The 18883-nt window shown below is 35.8% G+C and overlaps 2 protein-coding genes across 2 annotated transcripts; both read right to left on the bottom strand.

Moving 5' to 3' along the window:
* Positions 1–893: 893 nt before the first annotated feature.
* On the bottom strand, positions 894–2204 carry LOC131929878 (uncharacterized protein F54H12.2-like). Its single transcript, XM_059286254.1, has one exon. The coding sequence runs from the start codon at positions 2202–2204 to the stop codon at positions 894–896; it is 1311 nt and encodes a 436-aa protein (XP_059142237.1).
* Positions 2205–3775: 1571 nt separating this feature from the next.
* Positions 3776–4201, bottom strand: LOC131929885 (uncharacterized). Its single transcript, XM_059286267.1, has one exon. It carries the CDS (start codon positions 4199–4201, stop codon positions 3776–3778), a length of 426 nt encoding a protein of 141 aa, XP_059142250.1.
* Between the last annotated feature and the right edge of the window lie 14682 nt (positions 4202–18883).

An 18883-nucleotide genomic window follows, 5' to 3' on the forward strand; every position in this document is an offset into this window, starting at 1 on the left:
ACATTACCTTGTTGGTTTTCTAGTACGCGTATGCTACACGTATATACACACACACACACACACACACACACAATCACACTAAATTAGAACAAAAGTCTTCTTATATTTTATTTGTTTATTAACGTTTTTCCAATTCATCAAAGGCTTTTAAAATTTCATCCTGTAAACTTAATAGGCGCTCAAAGCAGACGCGACTCATACTAACACCAGAATTTGTAGGAAAATTAAGATCGGTCCCATCTATAAGCTCTCTAAGATTTAAAGTGTTTTTGTTCATGAATTGGCTGACAATCGCCAATTTAAATCCGGTGTGATTCATCGTTCGTATTTCCGTCACTTTATTGTTACCTCTGGCCACAAGTATCCAATCTTCATTAGACATCTTGAAATAATCTTTTATAATTAGTTCCAATAATTTGAAGTGTTAAACGTAATATAATACGATCGTTAATATATTGACGATTCGCTGACGCCGAAAAGGGTTGTAATATAACTTTTAAATTTGCACCTCGAGCTTTCTTCAAAACAAAATAGGCTGCATATAGCCCACAACTGTTGGTTAGAATATCTTGTAACACTCTTGAATTGTAAACGAGTGGTCTGTTTGAATTATTTTTTATAAAAGACAAAATGGCCCGCTCCCGAGGTGGTAAGCCAAAACTATCGAAATAAGTAAATTGCGATAGTCCGTTGAAAAATAGACCAACCCAATGACTCCCTGCCTCCGAGGATGAATCTAGATTGATAATGAATGCCGCTTGCTTCGTTCTATCGAGACGCGCGGGTAACTGATCGCACGCTAAAACGGCAAAGAGAGTTGTGCGTTGCACAAATAAGTCCGCGGCCAGTATACTTTGTAGTTCTCTTGTGTTCATTTTCTTTTATAGGCCAAGTTAGGCGGTGTAATCTGTAAGCACTTGCCTCGTTTTCGAAATTTCTAACACCGAATCAAGTTCAGCATACACAATAACTTGAATCGGGTCAGCTGTAACTTGTGAAAATTTAAGTTCAATAGAAACAGGTCCGGATTTAGCCAATTCAAATTGTTCACCATCCAAAAGACTAGGGCTTAAATCAAAAGCAAACAGGGTATACCCGTTCTTAAAGTTTTTATAATCTATCCCATTACCAGCATCTTTTCCAACCATACCAAGAGCGAGGTTACTATTGAAAAACGCTCTAATGGCTTGTTTCTTATCAAAGTCCATGACCAGTGGTTTTCCCGATAACGAGCGACCATCAACGCTTACATTTAAATACGTCAAGTGAAAATGTTGAAAATTGAAGGGGTTTTTCGTGTAACTTCCATTAAAGGCGGTAGAGGCGACTAGACCGATCACTAAACGGGTCGGTGTTTGACTCATATACAAATTGTCTTGGTTGTGACTTAACATACCTTTCGGTATAGCAAAGGTTTTTATTACAACGCGTTTAAAAGGGTATTTTGCATTTGTTGTCGTTAAAGCCTTTTCGTGTGCGATAGAAATGGCGGGGTTAAGTCTGGCTTTTCTAACCACCAATGTTGCGTACGTTATAACCGCTTTATATCCCTTGTTTGGTTCTGCTGTCAAGAGAGTGAAACTGTCTTTTGCGGGTGTAAGTTTAATTTTAATGTCAACACCATTCAGCATATACCGATCTTGAGCGAAAATGTCAGAGTGTATACGTCCCATCATATCGATCTCATGACTTTCAGCAGCGGTGGTGCGGCGAATCCTATACCCTTCATTATTGTCATCTTTGAATTCCTCGAAATAACAGGCTAAGTCCCTCGCATAAAGAGCGGCCGATAGAGACCCATTCTTGGCCTCTTCCCCGTGATTTAACGTAGCTTCCAGATAGGCGCGATACGGATAGGTGTTCTCACTAGCAGTAATTAGCGTATCGTTTAGAGAAATATCCACTTGTGAAAATAAACTGTGCAAAAAATAATTGACGGGTGCGACATCAACATCCGCTGGTATTGAATCACCATTCGCTAAGGTTACTTTAGCGCGCACGTGTAAATAAGTATTAAACAAATCGAGATAGTCTTCACTGTTGCCAGAAATGGCAAATTCTATAGGTGCACCTTGTGCCAAGGACGCCAGGGGATGTATTTCAACAAATTGACCCTCCTCGACGGCAGTTTGTGTCGGGGGTGTACTAAATAAATCCAATCCAGAATGTAAGCACTCACAGGAACTCGGGTGAATAAGAGCCATGGTTAAGCAAATATATCTGAATACTTGGGATGCTTCTTCTTAACACACGTCTTCGAATGTTTGTGGTTTGGTCTGCGTGTTAGTTTTATCTGTTGTTCGAAGGGTTCACCAGGTGGTCTCGAGAACCCCCGCTTTCTTCTCAACCCGCTTCCTGATTGGTTTTGTCCTAGGTGATCAACGGCGCCTTGCAATAAACGATGTCCGGCTTCCTTGGCGTGTTCTTTAAACGATTCTCCAACGTCTCTTCCCGCTAATGCGTCGTTTGCAACTTGCAACCCGGTACTAACACCTTCTCTGAGTAAAGCCTTACCTCCCGTCTTTATCCAAGGGAGGACCATTCGACCTAGACCACTAAAGAAACTACCAATACCGTGTCCTCTCTGATTTCGTCCACCGATAAAAACGGGTAAACCATCACCGTACTGGTTACAGTAAAAATCCTCGTACAATTTAGGGTTTCGATGTAAAAGTGTGTGTTTCACCATGGTGTGAGTTATTCGAGATCGAAATGTTTACGTGTTCTAAAATGGAGTGTCAACACCGACGTTCCACTTGTGAATGAGAGCGTTTGTCCCAAGTCATCGCATAAAAGTATTTCCACAGTGTCGAATGAAAAGCGGTTCAGGGGGATGTAGTGTGGTTTGTCGTAAATACGAAAAACGGAACTTGGGTTCTTCTCAACGATCGGTACGGTTCGAAGCAAAGGGACCATGACATCACCAACAGGTCTCGTTTTTACGAGGTCACAATAGACGAATACCGTTTTTACTTCGTCTTCAGGGAGATGTTTCTCCCTAACTCTACCAGGAATATGTAAATAGCCTGTCAACCTGTCACGGATGGTACTTTCTATTCCAGCCGCAATTACTTTTACGACAACTTTCTTAAATCCCTTGTTACAGTTTGAAATTATAACTTCCACTTTTTGTTCATCAATATCTCTTTTTATTAGTTTTTTAATAGCGTTAACAAGCGGGTCTATGTAATTATTTTTGGTCTGTCGTACTCCATATATGAAAAGGTTAACGTCTTCACCTTCTGTACTGGAATGATACTGGAGCCAAATTTGATGTTCTCTAAGCATACAAAACGCGTTCGGCATTTGAATCTCGACCAGACCAACTTCGTAGTGTAAACTCACATCGATAGTCTGTGGTAATTTAACGAAAAAATGCCCAGCCTCGTTGTCTGGAAAAACATTCGGTGATGTATTGCTAGGCAGGGTCACATAAAAACTCATTGTAAAATTTTGGTCCTTGCAATGGTTGGGTTAGGTAAAATATATCCGAGACAGCTGGATAACAACACGACCCAGAGTTTTCCCTCTTTGTCGTCGACCGTTCCACGCGTCAGATTAAATAGTGAAAAAGCAATGACGACAAATATAACCAACATTTGAGAGATGAAAACGATTTCCGGTCGTGTCCTTAGTCTACCGAACCAACTCGAAATGGTCGAACCGATAGAAAACGTGGTGGATCTGGGTCTCACCTCGATCCCACCGAACGGTCTGAGCGTTTCTTCCAACACGGGGTCATCCAGACTTAGGCTTTTTACCGTTTCCTCCATCCTTAGTCTTTATATTTCGAAATGTCTCTAGCTGAAATCCAACTGTTGAATGAAGGGTTATAACCGAACCACTTGACTAAATACTCTTTACCACCGACACCCTTTCTTTCTTGTATAATTTGTTCGACGCGGTACACTTTTTTGTCCCCCACTTTCTGAAGCTCCTCTTTGTAAAACGAACCTTTCACTTCTTCACCTGAATCATCTTTCAAGACGTATGTTACAGGCGTTGTCGCGTTCACGCGGCTCACCGTAAACAGTTCTTCCGTCCACGACGGGGTATAACCCTTTTTAAACGTGTTTCGACTTTGGCTGATCCGTACACGATCACCTTCGTTAAATACTTTTCGATAAGTAATGTCCCCATGTTCGTATAAAGTATTCCAGACCCTTTCTTGATTAGACAAATTAACATTCACAGGGGCCATACGAATACTCCTATGGTACGAGTGGTTATAGTTGGTGATCAAGTCGTCTACGACATCAATGTAACGAAGACGATTTGTTTTTGTAAAGTACCGCCACATTTTTTCTTTTAATGTTCGATTGAATCTCTCAACTATAGCCGCCTTAATATCTTCATTCTCAGTGGTAAAGAAATGAACGCCCTCATCTTTAAGAAATTTTAAAAATGTCTTGTTGACAAATTCACTACCTTTGTCTGTTTGAAAATTTATAGGTTTTCTAGTAGTAAATATTTTACGTACGGCCTCCGCTAGAGCCTTACCCGTTTTTTTCTTTATCGGAATCGCCCAGGCGAATTTGCTAAACACATCGATGCAGGTCAATAGGTAAGAAGCACCACCATTGTACTTTCGTAACATGCGCATATCTATAAGATCCGCTTGAAACTGGTGATTTGTCCCACCGGTGATGGTGGGGCGCCTCTGAAAGCGTCGCCGAAGAGGTTTATGTAACGTGTAGGTATCCTGATGACTTAACCATTCTTTAATTTTCTTAGTTCCAATTTCAGGGTGCTTAAACACGCCGCCGTAGGCACCTGGTATACTAGGATCATAGTAATGTCTTTTTAGTGTTTGGTTTTTTCCCACGCGTCCCATTTGGTAGTGCTTGTTTTAGTTTTCTTACTTCTGGTACGTTTCGATGGTGGTGTTTTTTCTACGTGTGTCTTCGTTTTCTTCGAGGGGTGAATATCAGAGTCAGGCGAGCCGGATTTCGTTTTAGTTTCAGATTCTGTTATGTCTATCGTTTCTTTTTTAGGTTCGGTTATGTTTTCTTGTGGTTTTTCAACCTCGGTCGTTGGGGTATTCACGGTGGATGGTTTCACATCGACTAATCCTAGGGACTTGTTTCTATAATCGCTAAGTCGCGTCGTGTAGAGCTGTAGTGTCTTTTGATATTGTCTCACTTTGTCGTGTGGTGACAAATCTTCCCTATTTAAGATATGTTCCATTTGCATATCCAAAAGGCGTAGACTATCGTTGAGTGTATCGGGTGGTACATATGCTTTTTGTTGCATAGACTCTAATATTCGAGGATCCATTAAAAGCATTTTCCTGGCCATCTTTAAAATCACAAGACACCTTTAAGCACACCGAGAACTGGTCCGAGTAAAGCACCTAGGAAACCACCGGTCTGCAAAATTTGCTTTCGTCTTTTGACGGTCAATGACTTTTTGGTAAGTTGTCTCAAGTTCACTTTGTGACGACGCAAACGTCTCTTCTGACCGGGCGTGAGGGGAACGTTGCCTTTTAATACATTGTGACAGCACTCGCATAACGTTTTTACGAGTTGTGGGGTAGCATTTTCGACAACGGCTTTCACGGCGGGTGGTTTGGCCCGAGCCAAAAACCTTAACATCTCACCTTGTTGTTTTACCGACTCAGACATGGTTGCTTTTATTTCGGGACGTAAACGACTTGCTGCTCGTAAGAAAAGATACTACTGCGTAATCTCAGATTATCCGGTGTTTCCTGTCGAAGGTCGATCAACAAATAACCATGAGGGGCCGATGTTGCGTCCTTAAAACTTTCCTGGACATACGAAACGCGACCGGGATACATTTGTTTTGCCAAATTTGTAATTTGTGATCCGTCTCTAGGGTTCTTGAACAACACTATGTAATGCGAATTGAGACTGATGGTTCTTTGTTCTTTATTTTTCCCGAATAGGTTTTGGACAATATACATGACACTAATATTACGATGGTGACTCCCTTTCGTAAACAATTTTGTAATTCGCTCATCTGTTTCCGCCATCAAATCATCGATGACGACTAAACGTCGACGTTTTCCATCCCCCATTGATCCATTTTCTAAGTCAGGAAGACCTTCCACAAACTGAACGTTCTTTATGGTATCAAACAAAGGTTGCCACTCCCCGTAACAGTAATAAATTTCCTCGGGTGCCGGATCCATCATCTCTGACACCTGGGATAAAAAGGTTTTGACAAATACTGTTTTACCACTCCCAGTTGGCCCAGCGATCAGAGCGGTAAAGGGATGTTTCCATCTCGGATCCATCGTTTTAAATGGTTGATTTTGCTTCCAGTCATATATCTTATACAGGATACCGAGTTACATAACTTTCAGGGACAAGTAACAAAACAATAACACATACTTGTCTTTTAATATAAAAGTAAGAAAGTTAGTTTCTGTGATTGTGTGTGTGTGTGTGTGTGTATATACGTGTAGCATACGCGTACTAGAAAACCAACAAGGTAATGTCCGGTTGGTCAACCTAATTACACCACCAGCTGTCGCACAACAGCTGTTGCACAGCTGTCAACCGAGCGGGGGAAACTCGGTGAAGCATAACAGAAATTTAATTAGGTGTGATGGGCCAGCGGCTGCGATCAATACATTCCCATTAAAACGGGCAGCGGTGAGAAAACTTCGCGGGCGGGTCGATACGTAACAGGTGTTACATGTCTGGTTAAAGGTTGGTATACAAAGACTGTTCTAGTACACGCTCGTTGTAGGGGAGAATTTAAAAACATACATACATTCAAACAAATAAACAACATTAAACAACAAAGAAAAGAAATATATCAAATAAATTAATTAAACAAAGTAATTAAAATCAAAGAAATAAAATGAATTTCAAACAAATAATCAAATTACGTAACTAGTTAATAAAATAAAATTTAAAATTTAAAAATTTAAAAAATTAAAATCCAATTACGTAACTACTCAATAAAAATAATTAAAAGTAAACAAATAACCAAATTACGTAACTCGTTAATAAATATTACACAATATAAACAAAATAAATAAACAACTATAAAATTTAAAAAACAAAATAAAAATAATTAAAAAGTAAACAAAGTAATTAAATTACGTAACTAATTAAAAAATTAATTAAAATTTTAAAAACTCATTAAAACTCATTAAAAACGCATTAAAATTACGTAACTAGGTCAATGATTACGTCACAAGGTCAATGATGACGTCACAAGGTCAATGATTACGTCACAAGGTCACCGGTGGTGACCTACTGACCTACTCCCCCTCCTGCTCACCCACCCTAGGGTGGGGGAGTATTTTACTATATCTCATTGTACATCCTGCTCACCCACCCTCACCCACCTGCTCACCCAGGTGGGTGAGTATTTTACTATATCTCATTGTACATCCTGCTCACCCACCCTCACCCAGGTGGGTGAGTATTTTACTATATGTCGGTGTACCTCCTGCTCACCCAGGGAGTATTTTACTATATCTCGTTGTCCCAGGCTGCGGCAGGCTGCGCCTGGAGGGTGAGTATTTTGTTATATGTCATTGTCCCTGCGGCTCACCCAGGCAGGGAGTATTTTCCTATATAGCCTTTGTTCCTGCTCCTGCTCCTGCTCCTGCTCCCCTCACCCTGCGCCTGCGCCTTCGCTCCAAAAGGGACCTAATATACTACTCCTGTGTTGTTATCACAATCACTATCAGTATTACCACTACATCTATATATATATATATATCACTCTCACGGCTTGATGAATAATTACAATCTACATCAGATGATAAAACCGATGTTTCTTCATCTGAATCTAAATTATTCATCCACTTATCTAGCATAACGCATAACGCGTGAATAAGTACAATCCACATGATATGATAAAACCGATATTTTTTCACTGAATCTAAATTATTCATCCACTTATCAAGCATAACGCGTGCTATTTCAGCACAAAATCGCTTGAGTGAGTTTTGGCCTGATGGACTTGATTGCATAATGAATTTTTAAAATGTAAACACGAACTCAAATGTTAAGAATGACATGAGGTTGTCGTTAACAAAAACCCAAACACGAATTTTTAGGTTAGTTAATATTTTAATAGCATGCTATTTCACCCATCGCAATAAAACAATTAATTAAAAAAAATAATGTCAATTATTCTAGAAAATCGTAAGTTGATGTTTATTAATTTCATTACTTTCGACTTTTTTTAATTCTACAGGGGCCGCGGGTCACTTACTTTTTATAGAAGGAGGTCGCCACTAGAAAAAGTGTGTGAACCTATGCCTTAGAGCCTGCTCAGTCATATATTTCAGTCGCTTTTGATCCTTATATTAAAGACTTTTAATCAAAGTTGTTATGCTACTGCTACTCCTTTACAATAGAAAAAAGCTAATGTAGGCCTATCTCCAGTTTTAGAGTTTAACATGTAAGTAAGCGATTCATCTAATAGTACAAGATGAAGGAATTTGATAAGAACCTAGAATTTAATTGAATTATCACCCTTTTTGTAATATATTAAAAGAGGAAGTTATTCAAGGGAGATAAGTATTAAGAAAAAAGCTAAATTACACTAGCATAGTTAATTCGGGCAAATTAACAAACTACACGATTTTCAATTTATTTACAGTATAGCAATTATTAACTGCTAATATTAGCTATGTAAATGTTAAAACATAACTTGTTATCCACTTAAAACTGTATTTTTCTTGAAAAAATGAAGACACTAACATCATTTAAACATAATTTCATTCAACTGAGAAATGTTTCTTACATTGACTGCTGTGTTTATGTCGTTTTGCTTGAATATATCTGGATCCCTAATGGTGGGACATCCTATTTAAATATAATGTGACGGTGTTAGCCCAGTGGTAGGAAACCTGCGCCTAGCGAGCCGCATGCGGCTCATTTTATGTCTAGAAGCGGCTCTCCAGTTCCTTGTACAAATATTAATATTTATATTATTTCATTTTCAAAACTCATAACAAACATTATACTGTTAAGAAACACAACTTTAAACAGAATTAAAAAAGCTAAAAAAAAAAACTCATCAGAGAACAGTGAGAATAGGTGGAGTAGAGAGTACATGGACAGTTGACAGTCGATTGGGCACCAGGCCTTACCCCACAGCCGTGCTTTAGCCAGTCCCATGGCGACCATTCGTACGAGTTTACCCTGCGTTCAGTGGAATGGAAAATAAGTCTGGTGAGAACAAAAGGACGGAAGTGACTGATACAGAATTCGAACCGTTATCCAAACCAGTTAGTCTAGTTTGTCATGTAGAGGCATGCCTGGCTAATGGGAGACAAATCCTGAGCAAAAATAAGTTAATTAACGGCTTCTAAAGTGGATTAGGATAGTTCTATATTTTTGTTTTTTGATTACTTATTTCATTAGTTTTTGCGAAGCAGTTATATGTTTTTATGTGAACTATCGTCCTTAACCAGCTACTGATAGTGTTTTAAAGCAAATATTTTCAGTGGCAGCATTGGTACTGTCGAATTCACAAATTATGAATTACTGAAAAGTAGAAAATAAAACAACTAGTTGTTGTGATAACAAATAGTATTGTAAGTAAAAACACATTTCAAACTTCGATACCTAAAAAATAAGCAGACTCAATTCTCCAGAACTACGACACCACCTCACGCTCGAACTCCAAAAGTACGATATTTCATCACCTACCTTTTCATTTCTCTACTACCAATCAGATTCCACTACATCTACACCAAGAATTAGACTATAAAGTATCTCCCGTTTGAATATATATTAAGGACACTTGCATGCTACAATGATATCAATTTGAACAGTAGCTAAAATAAACCATCAGACAAGGACTTGCATTTAAAACATAGAACAACGCTGTAAACTCCATCAAACTATACACTGAAATAATATTAAATAAACAACATAACATCGTCTGCTGTTTAAAATTTTAAAAAAAAGCATTAGCTTCATTAAAAAATTAGTTCATGCAATCGTGCTTGATAATCTAATGCTTAGTTGTCTTTGTTAAGTATATCTATCTCTGGATCCCTACAATGGGCTATAACCTGTTTTAACATCCTTTGTTGGAATTATTTCATCAAACTTTTTCTCCATTGATCTTCTACGTTTTCTGTTTTTACCCTGCGGTGTCCATCTGAGAACAACCCTAGTCAATGCCTGCATTCATTCTTAGCACATGGCCCAAACATTATCTCGGTAATAAATAATTGACAACTTACCTGCTGTGCGGCCTATCTTTTTCTTCATCAAATGAAATTGCAATACACATTCAGACTTAACAGGTGCAATGCCTTTGTTAAACCAAAGTTTCTTTTCAAACATATTTTAAATTGACCAGCTGTTTTGCTATATAATCTAATTATTTTCGTACAAACCGTCTTTAGACCCGTATCTGATGCTGTATGTCAATCAAATTAAATATTAAAAAAGACATAATATTATGTTTATAATGTATTTGATTTACATCTAGATAATGAGTGTCGAGGGTTGCCAAACCATAGCCCATGGATCCCTTAATGCTTGCTCAGTCATGTACATTAATCACGATAGATCCTTACATTATAGACTTTAAATAAGAGCTGTCATGCTACTTCTCTTATTTTACTATAGTAAAATAGCTGATGTCAGGGGCGGAACAACAGTGCCGCCAGACCCCGCAACGCAGGGGGGGGGGGGGGCATGCCATTTTGGGGCCCAAAGCCGACCAGAATCAACTTTTTTATAGTTAAAAAAAAATATTTTTTTTTGCAAAAAAAAAAAAAAAACAACAACAAACAGACAGATCTACTTCAGTAGTGATGTTCTACAGTAGTTTACATCGCTGTTTCATAAAGGAAAAACTTATATAGCTACATGAGTTATAGTGTAAAAGATAGACAAACGTTCAAACCACTTCCATGACTTATTTCCCTTTTTTAAATAGTCAAATATGTGTGCTCTTAATTAAATAATTTTTTTGCACTTAACAAATTAAAAAGCAATTACTTCTCTCAATTATTTTTTTAACTACGTAATAAATATTGACATAGTATGAAACAAAATGTATTAAAAACCCAATAATAAAAATACAAAAAAAACTTAAGGCGAGAAACCATTACACAAACAAAGCTTTCATGCTTCATAATATTGACCGCCTTGAATATTAGGACGCATCATTTCAGACATTAAAACAGAGAATTTCAAAACAGGCTAATAGCACTCACACAAATGATGTGTTGTTTTAACATGTTTTTATTAAAACTTAAAACTAAGAATTTTATTTTTTTTTTCAAATTTCGAACAAGCCCGTATTGAGTATTCTATGTTGATATTTTCGTTTTTAGTATATATATATATATATATATATATATATATATATATATATATATATATATATATATATATATATATATATATATATATATATATATATGGAGCCAAATTTTTTTTTTGCGGGGTGGCCCTTCTTTTCTAGTTCCGCCACTGGCTGATGTAGGACTATATTAAAGAGTAATGTGTAGAAAAGCATGTGATCTAATATTCTAAGATGAAGGAATTGGTTTGAACGTAGAATTTCGCAATAAATTATCACCAATTTGTAAATCCTTTAAAGTAAAATGTAACACATGGGAGATAACTATTAGGTGAACATTTATGAAAAAAAAAACATTGTCAAACTAAGGATAAACAACACACAACGGTTTACATTTGTTTACATAATGAAATGAATTAAATGTGACTATTAGGTGTGTAGTTTAAAAAAAAATAGTTTATTGACTAGTTAAGAATGTAGGTTGAATAAAATTATAAACACAAGGGACATCATTTTAAAAACAAAGTGAAGGCTTTTAACCCAAGAGTTACAGGTTCGAATCCCGACTCACGTTATGTAAACACGAGTGTGCATAGCACCGACCTAAGTATTGCCCCATATGTCGTGGTCACATCAACAGGTAAACTCCACTTCATCTTTTATTTGACCCAGAGGCGTAGCGATGTGAGGGGGGGGGGGGGGGGCAGGGTGTACATATGTCCCCGGGCGCCGACCTTAGGGGGCGCCAAAATGGGTCGAAAAACAAATTAAAATGTCATTATAAATAGTTGGGCGGGCGGGTGCAAATCGAAAGTTTGAGGGGGGTGCAAATTGAAAATTTGCTCCCGATGGGGGTTAAAAAGTTTGTCCCCGGGCGCCGGATAGGGTCGCTACGCCTCTGATTTGACCTATTGGTCTGAAAGGACAAACTCTCAAGAACACATATACTTGAACACCTTCAAAATTCAGAGAACGCAATAAATTAAAACAATAATATAGAGAATTAGCGTAGAGAGAAGAAAATAAAATTGGTGAATTTAGTTTCAAGGGTGATTAAGGGTTATTTTATTGGTTAGGCAAAACCCAAATATCACGTGATACTATTGCTTTTTTTCCCCTCCAAATCTGTCGACTGGTCTCGGACTCTTTGTTACAGATGTCCGTGGTATTTTGTGTGACAACTTCACAATAGACATCCGGTATGTTTATATTCAAGCCATACAACATAGCTTTATAGTCTAACATACACAACTATTTGAATTGATATAAACTGCGTATGGCCGACATAGTGATGTATCTAAATGTTATTATTGTTTTATAACAGCTCCATCATTTATCCTGTTGGTTCGCTGCGATTAGAAACTATTGTTTAAATTTTAATTATATAAAAGAAAAAATCGATTAACATGTATAGTTCTTCACATTTTATAATTAATATAAATGATTTTTTGTATCGCATTATGAGTTGATAGCTTATGGCGCTACACCAAGCCGAATTAACTTTCCCGAACGTGAGTCGGATACCCCACACAGTGAGGTGGACTCATGGGCTTCATACCGACTCGAACTCTGGATCTGAACTCGAGACGTTTGCTTTAGCGACAAAAAAAATTGTCTCATTGCTGCTTTGTATCTTGTTCTTTGTTGGACAAAGGCTATAAAAGCAAATCCGAAAAGAAAAGTAGGCTGAAATCGGAGTCAATTGCCTCAATGGCGCTTAACTAGTTGACATGTAAACTTAATTGTGTTGAATGCTTGGTCGAGTCGGCAAAGCTCATGGTTGTTTAATTCGAAAAGTTCAAAATCCTCTGGCAGATAAGGCTTGATCCCTTCCAACACTAAAAATTAAGAACGAAGAAGAAGAAGATACTGTATTTCGTATGTGTCTTCGTTCTGTTTTTGCATCTTTTCAGTTTTAGGCTGCATTTGTTTAAAAATAATGTTTATTGTGTTTATCAAGCATGTCTTAGCTTTGTTATCTTATTTTAGCTTCTGGTGAAATATTTTTTTCTTTTCTTTTTAAATTACATTTTCCTGTAAAATAGATGTTCAAAAGGGAGATCATTCATTGTCAAATTCTACGTTCGTATTAAAATCCTTCACATTAGATGAAATGCTTAACTACAGGCAAAAATCTAAGACTATAGATAGGTTTACATCATATATTTTCTATAGTAAATTAAGAGAAGTAGCATAACAGCTAGGATTGAAAGTCTTTAGTGTAAGGATCGATGGCTATTGATTGTACAGTCACTGAGGAAATCATGGACATTGTTTACAGTGAGTGAACGCGACCTCTACCTCCCACCTGTATTTTAGCGTAATTCGTTTATCACTCATCATAATGTCCGTCATATTTCTTTTATACAAAGCAGTTATTTGGCTTTACTTTTGCACACAATCGAACGAATATATCATGGTGCTAACGAGGGGGGGGGGGCTAATAGTGATCGTTTTATGCAATACTTTATAGAGGGTAGACAAAGGTACAGAATATAGTCCAAGTAAAGACAGAACAGACAGAACCCAATGGGATCCGAACCTACCATTCCACACGGCACCAAATTGCCTCGCCTTCAATGCATCAAGTATACGTGTATCCACTTCTGTCAATTGGCTCTACGAAAATAGAGCTTTCATGGCAAACCAAGTATATACAGAAAGAATACAACACTATTTTTTAAAGAAACAATGATACAATATTTTAAAGTGTATTTTGTGTCAAATTTCTTCAATAATATGATGCAAGTTACCATCAATAGTGCAAGGCTCCCCAGCCTTAGCGGGCCATGTCATTATAAACAAATCATTATAAAGCCCATCATTCTCCTTAACTATGTAAGGGCCAATATCTGGTGCCTTACCTCAGGATCCATTGATGTTATCACTTTACACCAATGCATACACTTGTATCACTATAAAACAAATCCAATAATACACTACCCCCCTACGTAAATGACCTGGTACTTTACCCCATGGTTCCAACTCCCTTGATGCTTGCATTGTCTCCAGAGTTAAAATGGAGCCATAAAAAATAAATAAAATAAATCATAACTTTTGAAAATTACATGAAAGTGATACCCCCCCCCCCCCCAGACTGAATGAGCTACATTGTTTCACATGCTGAGCACCCACCCAGCCACCAATCACCCAACTACCCAACCCTTACCAAATTAATCTTCATGTCTTCCATATCAATAGTCAGGATCAATCCCCACCCTTCCCCCTCACCCCTCTCATAATGGAGTCTCAAAGAGAGTCCCCGTACTATAGTACTCTAGCAAATGGAACCCACAAAAAAGTCCAAATAATGCTGAATAGGAGGAGTGTGCAACAGAAATACAGATGTCTGGGACTTCGACATATGGGAATATGAAATGACGTGCATTGCGTATAAACAGCATGTTATAAAAATAACAATTACTTATTTTAAAAAAATGTAAAAAGATCTCCCTTCTTGCCCAAAAGTAAAATTTGAAATTATAATTTTTTGAAAGGATCGTCACACGTAGATGTATCATTAAAAAAAAAAAAAGAAGTTAGTTTTCGAGAATGAATGTTATATAATTATCGTGATATAAGTGCTAATGAATTATGTCCCATTTGCAAACTGTTCAAGGAACGTAACCTAGATTTGAATAGCTAAAAAAAAAAAAAACAAAGAATCTTATAAAAAATATAGTACAAGAGCGTAAATCAATAAATATAAATGTATCAATTAAATATAAGTATTATTTATAAAAGTTATACAAATTATTTTTTTTAAATTAATGAATACTAAAAGTAATATAAAAATTATAAACTAAAACGTATTAGTATTATTTTTAAACATAGTAATACAAGTAAAATCCATTCCGTTTAAAAAGTGTGCAGTTTGTTTTCATATTACTTATTTTTGGCTCCCCTAATATGAGGGACATAATTAAAGAGACTGATTTGCTTGTACTAGGCCGGCAACCTTTTGAGACGTATTAGCCATACGTCACAATTTCATTATTTCTAAGTTTTTAAAGAGCCACTAACAAATATGTATATAATATATATTTATATAAATAAATAAATAAATAAATATATATATATATATATATATATATATATATATATATATATATATATATATATATATATATAAAGAAATCTATGAGTGTGTTTGTTTGGCTTTTATTCATTACTTATGATTCAAGCCCAGGCGTTGTTTACATTTAAATAAATCAGTTTTCGAAAACAAGGAAGTACATTGACATAGGGAGTAACTAAATATTCTAATAGAATAACAAGTGTTTATTGGTTATATTTATTATTGTATCGTTAATTACTGAGTGTTGCGTCTAGAAAAAATATTTTTTTTTTAAATCAACATGAGCTGTAGTGTGAAAGATAGTCAAACGTTCACACTACTTCTATAGTTGAATGCTGGTACAGAAGTTTTCAGTCCATATTAATGCGTCTGTGTACTTGACCGTAACAAGTCCATATTGAATACTTGCGAGGTATCGTTCACAATCTGTCTTTTTAAAATTAAAATAAAAATATAACAGTTTTTTCTAATGTTTGTTTTGTATCTTTATTAATTTTGGTTTTCATCATCTTTTGTTTTTCTTATATAAACCTCAATTGGGGGGTTTTTGTCCAGGGTTTTATATCGCGGGGTTTTTTTGTCCAGGGGGTTCATGTCGCGGGGGGTTTATGTCCAGGGGGTTTATGTCGGGGGAATGATGATGATGATGAAGATGAAACGGAGTTTACCTGTTTATGTGACATCGACATACGGGGCCATATTTGGGTCGCTGCTATACACACTCGTGTTTACATAACGTGAGTCGGGATTCGAACCTGTAAATCTGTGTTAACGCCTTCACATTTTTTTTTCAAAATTATATCCCTTATACAGGGAGCCAAAAATAGACGAAAGATTTCCATTAGACTAAGAATAATTAATTTTTTTCAAAATTCAATGAATAAAACTATAAATAAAGCTATTGTGTTTATACTTTTATTTAACTTTCATTTTTAAGTAGTCAATAAGCTAAGTTTATTGTTTTTTAAAAGATTACATACCAAATAGCCATAGTTATTTTATGTTATTATGTAATAAAATAAATACCGTTGTTTGTTGTTTATCATGTCTTAGTTTGACAAGATTTTTTTTTTAAAGATTTTCGCTTAATAGCTATATCCCATGAGTTACATTTTACTTTAAAAGATTAACAAATTGGTGATAAGTCATTGCCAAAAGTCTACGTTCTTACCAATTCATTCATTTTAGAATATTAGATCACATGTTTTCCTACAGATTACACTCTTAGAATGGAGATAGGCCTACATCAGCTATTTACTATAGTAAAAGCAGAGCAGTAGAATCACAGCTCTAATTGAAAGTCTTTTATGTTAGGATCTATCGTGATTCATCTACAATCTACATGATTGAGCTATCATTAAGGGATGCATGGGCAATGGTTTGGCAACCATCGACACTCATCATCGTTCACCTTTAAACATAATATTAAAGATTCGTTTTATAATATTGTATCGTCATTATCTAGATGTAAAATCAAATACATTATGAGTAGATGTATAGTTTCATATTTAATTTGGATTGATATGCAGCATCCAATACGGATCTTAAGACGTCTTTGACGAAAAATAATTAGATTAATAAACAAAACTGCTGGTCAACTTGATAATGTTTTAACCCCACCCCCTCAGAAATTAGTATTACGTAGAGCCCTATAGGCAGCAATCTGTTCGCAAACTATTTTTAAGTTAAGAAAAACTTTCTTTAATTAAACCATATTTACATTGTGAGTAATTATGGGTACCTTACTTTTTAAGAAAAATTGGAAATTCTTTATTACCATATTGATCGCATGTGTGTACATCACTAGGTATGTTCCAACTATCTGACAGTTTTAACTATTAAATGTAGCATTGGAAAATATTTAAGAAGTAACTGTGACCATTTGAACGTTTTTTACTTAGTTAAAATATAAATAATTACTGTTAATTATAATTTTCAAAGGCCATTTTTAATGTGCGACGGTTTCCATGAAATGTATTATATTTAAAAAAAAAATAAATAAATCAACAAATAATGCTTTTGTTTGATGTGAGATTTACCATAATCATGGAAAACATAAAGTTTTATTTTGTTATGGTTGGGTGGGTGATGGTTGGGTGCTGGGCATGTCAACTCATTCCGTCTGGGAAATTATCTCTCTCAGGCAAATGTGAAATTTTATGATTTACAAGTGCAAGTTTTTATACGGCTCCATTTTACCTCTGGAGACAATGGATGCACCAAGGGAGTTGGAATCCTGTGGTAACTTACCAGGTCATTGAAGTGGGGGATCGTGTATTACTTGATATTTTTTGGTCACAGAATGATAAAAGTCCCGTATGAAAGTGTCATTGTAAACTGGGGAGCACGGTTATGTGTGTGTGGGGGGGGGGGGGGAGGGGGGGTCAAAATGTATTCATTGGTGTGGAGTGGTAACATCAAACGGTCCTGAGTAAAGGAACCAGATATTGGTTCAGCCAAAATATATCACGAGAAAATGTTTATAGTATTTGATATTATTTTTGTCAGTTTTAACATAAAAAAGAAAGAAAAAAGAAAAACAACATGATTATATTTAGTTTGTATTCGCTATTTTACACTTAATAATTGTGACAAACAGTTTGTCTCATAGATTTGTAGCATTATATTAACATGTTTATTAGACATATGACATTCGTAAATTAAAACTAAATTTCGATACATAGAGTAGGTGTGCTTGTTGTATTTGTTATTCGTTGCATAGAAAAACATTTTTTTTTCCATTAACTAATTCAGTGATAGTTTCTCTCTACTATCGCATCTTGTGGTGAGGTTAGACGCTGACATACCGATTAATTAAGCCCATTAATTTGTTTTTATAGTTTGTGTCCCTCTTTTTTTTTTTTTTAAATGAAGATTGTTAAATGGAATTGGCCATTTAAATGGTTAGTGAGTTTGAGGTATATCTAGTTTGTGTCCCTCAATTACAAGGGATCCAGAAATAACCTTAAAAACTACTACTGAATCAACGTTAAAATGAAAGTAAACTTATTTGAACAAAAGTATATTCTTTTATAACTAATCTCTTTACTATTACAAACTCTTGAGTATGCAATATGTAACATTTAATAATTTGACAAGATTTTAAAACACTTATAATAATAAGTTTTTAGTATTATGCATTAACATCTACAGAGTACTATTTTTGTTTTTATCTATGTCTTAGTTATGTTTGACAATTTAAGCTATTTGTAAAACAGTTATGTCCCTTAAATTACGTTTTTTGTGTTTTAATATTTTTAAATGGGACACAATTCGTTGGTAATTCAATGTTTATAACAAACTCAAGTACCTTTAACTAAGATTATCCACTCACGTTTTAGCTAAATGTATATTTAAATAGGTCTACGTTGAATAATTACTATGCCTGAAAAAATAGAGGGGGGTTATCGTCCTTAATGAGCTACTGATAGTGTTTTAAAGCAAATATTTTCAGTGGCAGCGTTGGTAGCATGAGCTAAGAATGAATGCAGGCATTGGCTAGGGTTGTTCTCAGATGATTTTAAATTATAATTATACTATTTTTAT

The sequence above is a fragment of the Physella acuta genome, unplaced genomic scaffold (genome assembly GCF_028476545.2).
Source record: "Physella acuta isolate Inbredline_101_S28 unplaced genomic scaffold, ASM2847654v3 ptg000096l, whole genome shotgun sequence".
NCBI classification, from domain to species: Eukaryota; Metazoa; Mollusca; class Gastropoda; family Physidae; genus Physella; species Physella acuta.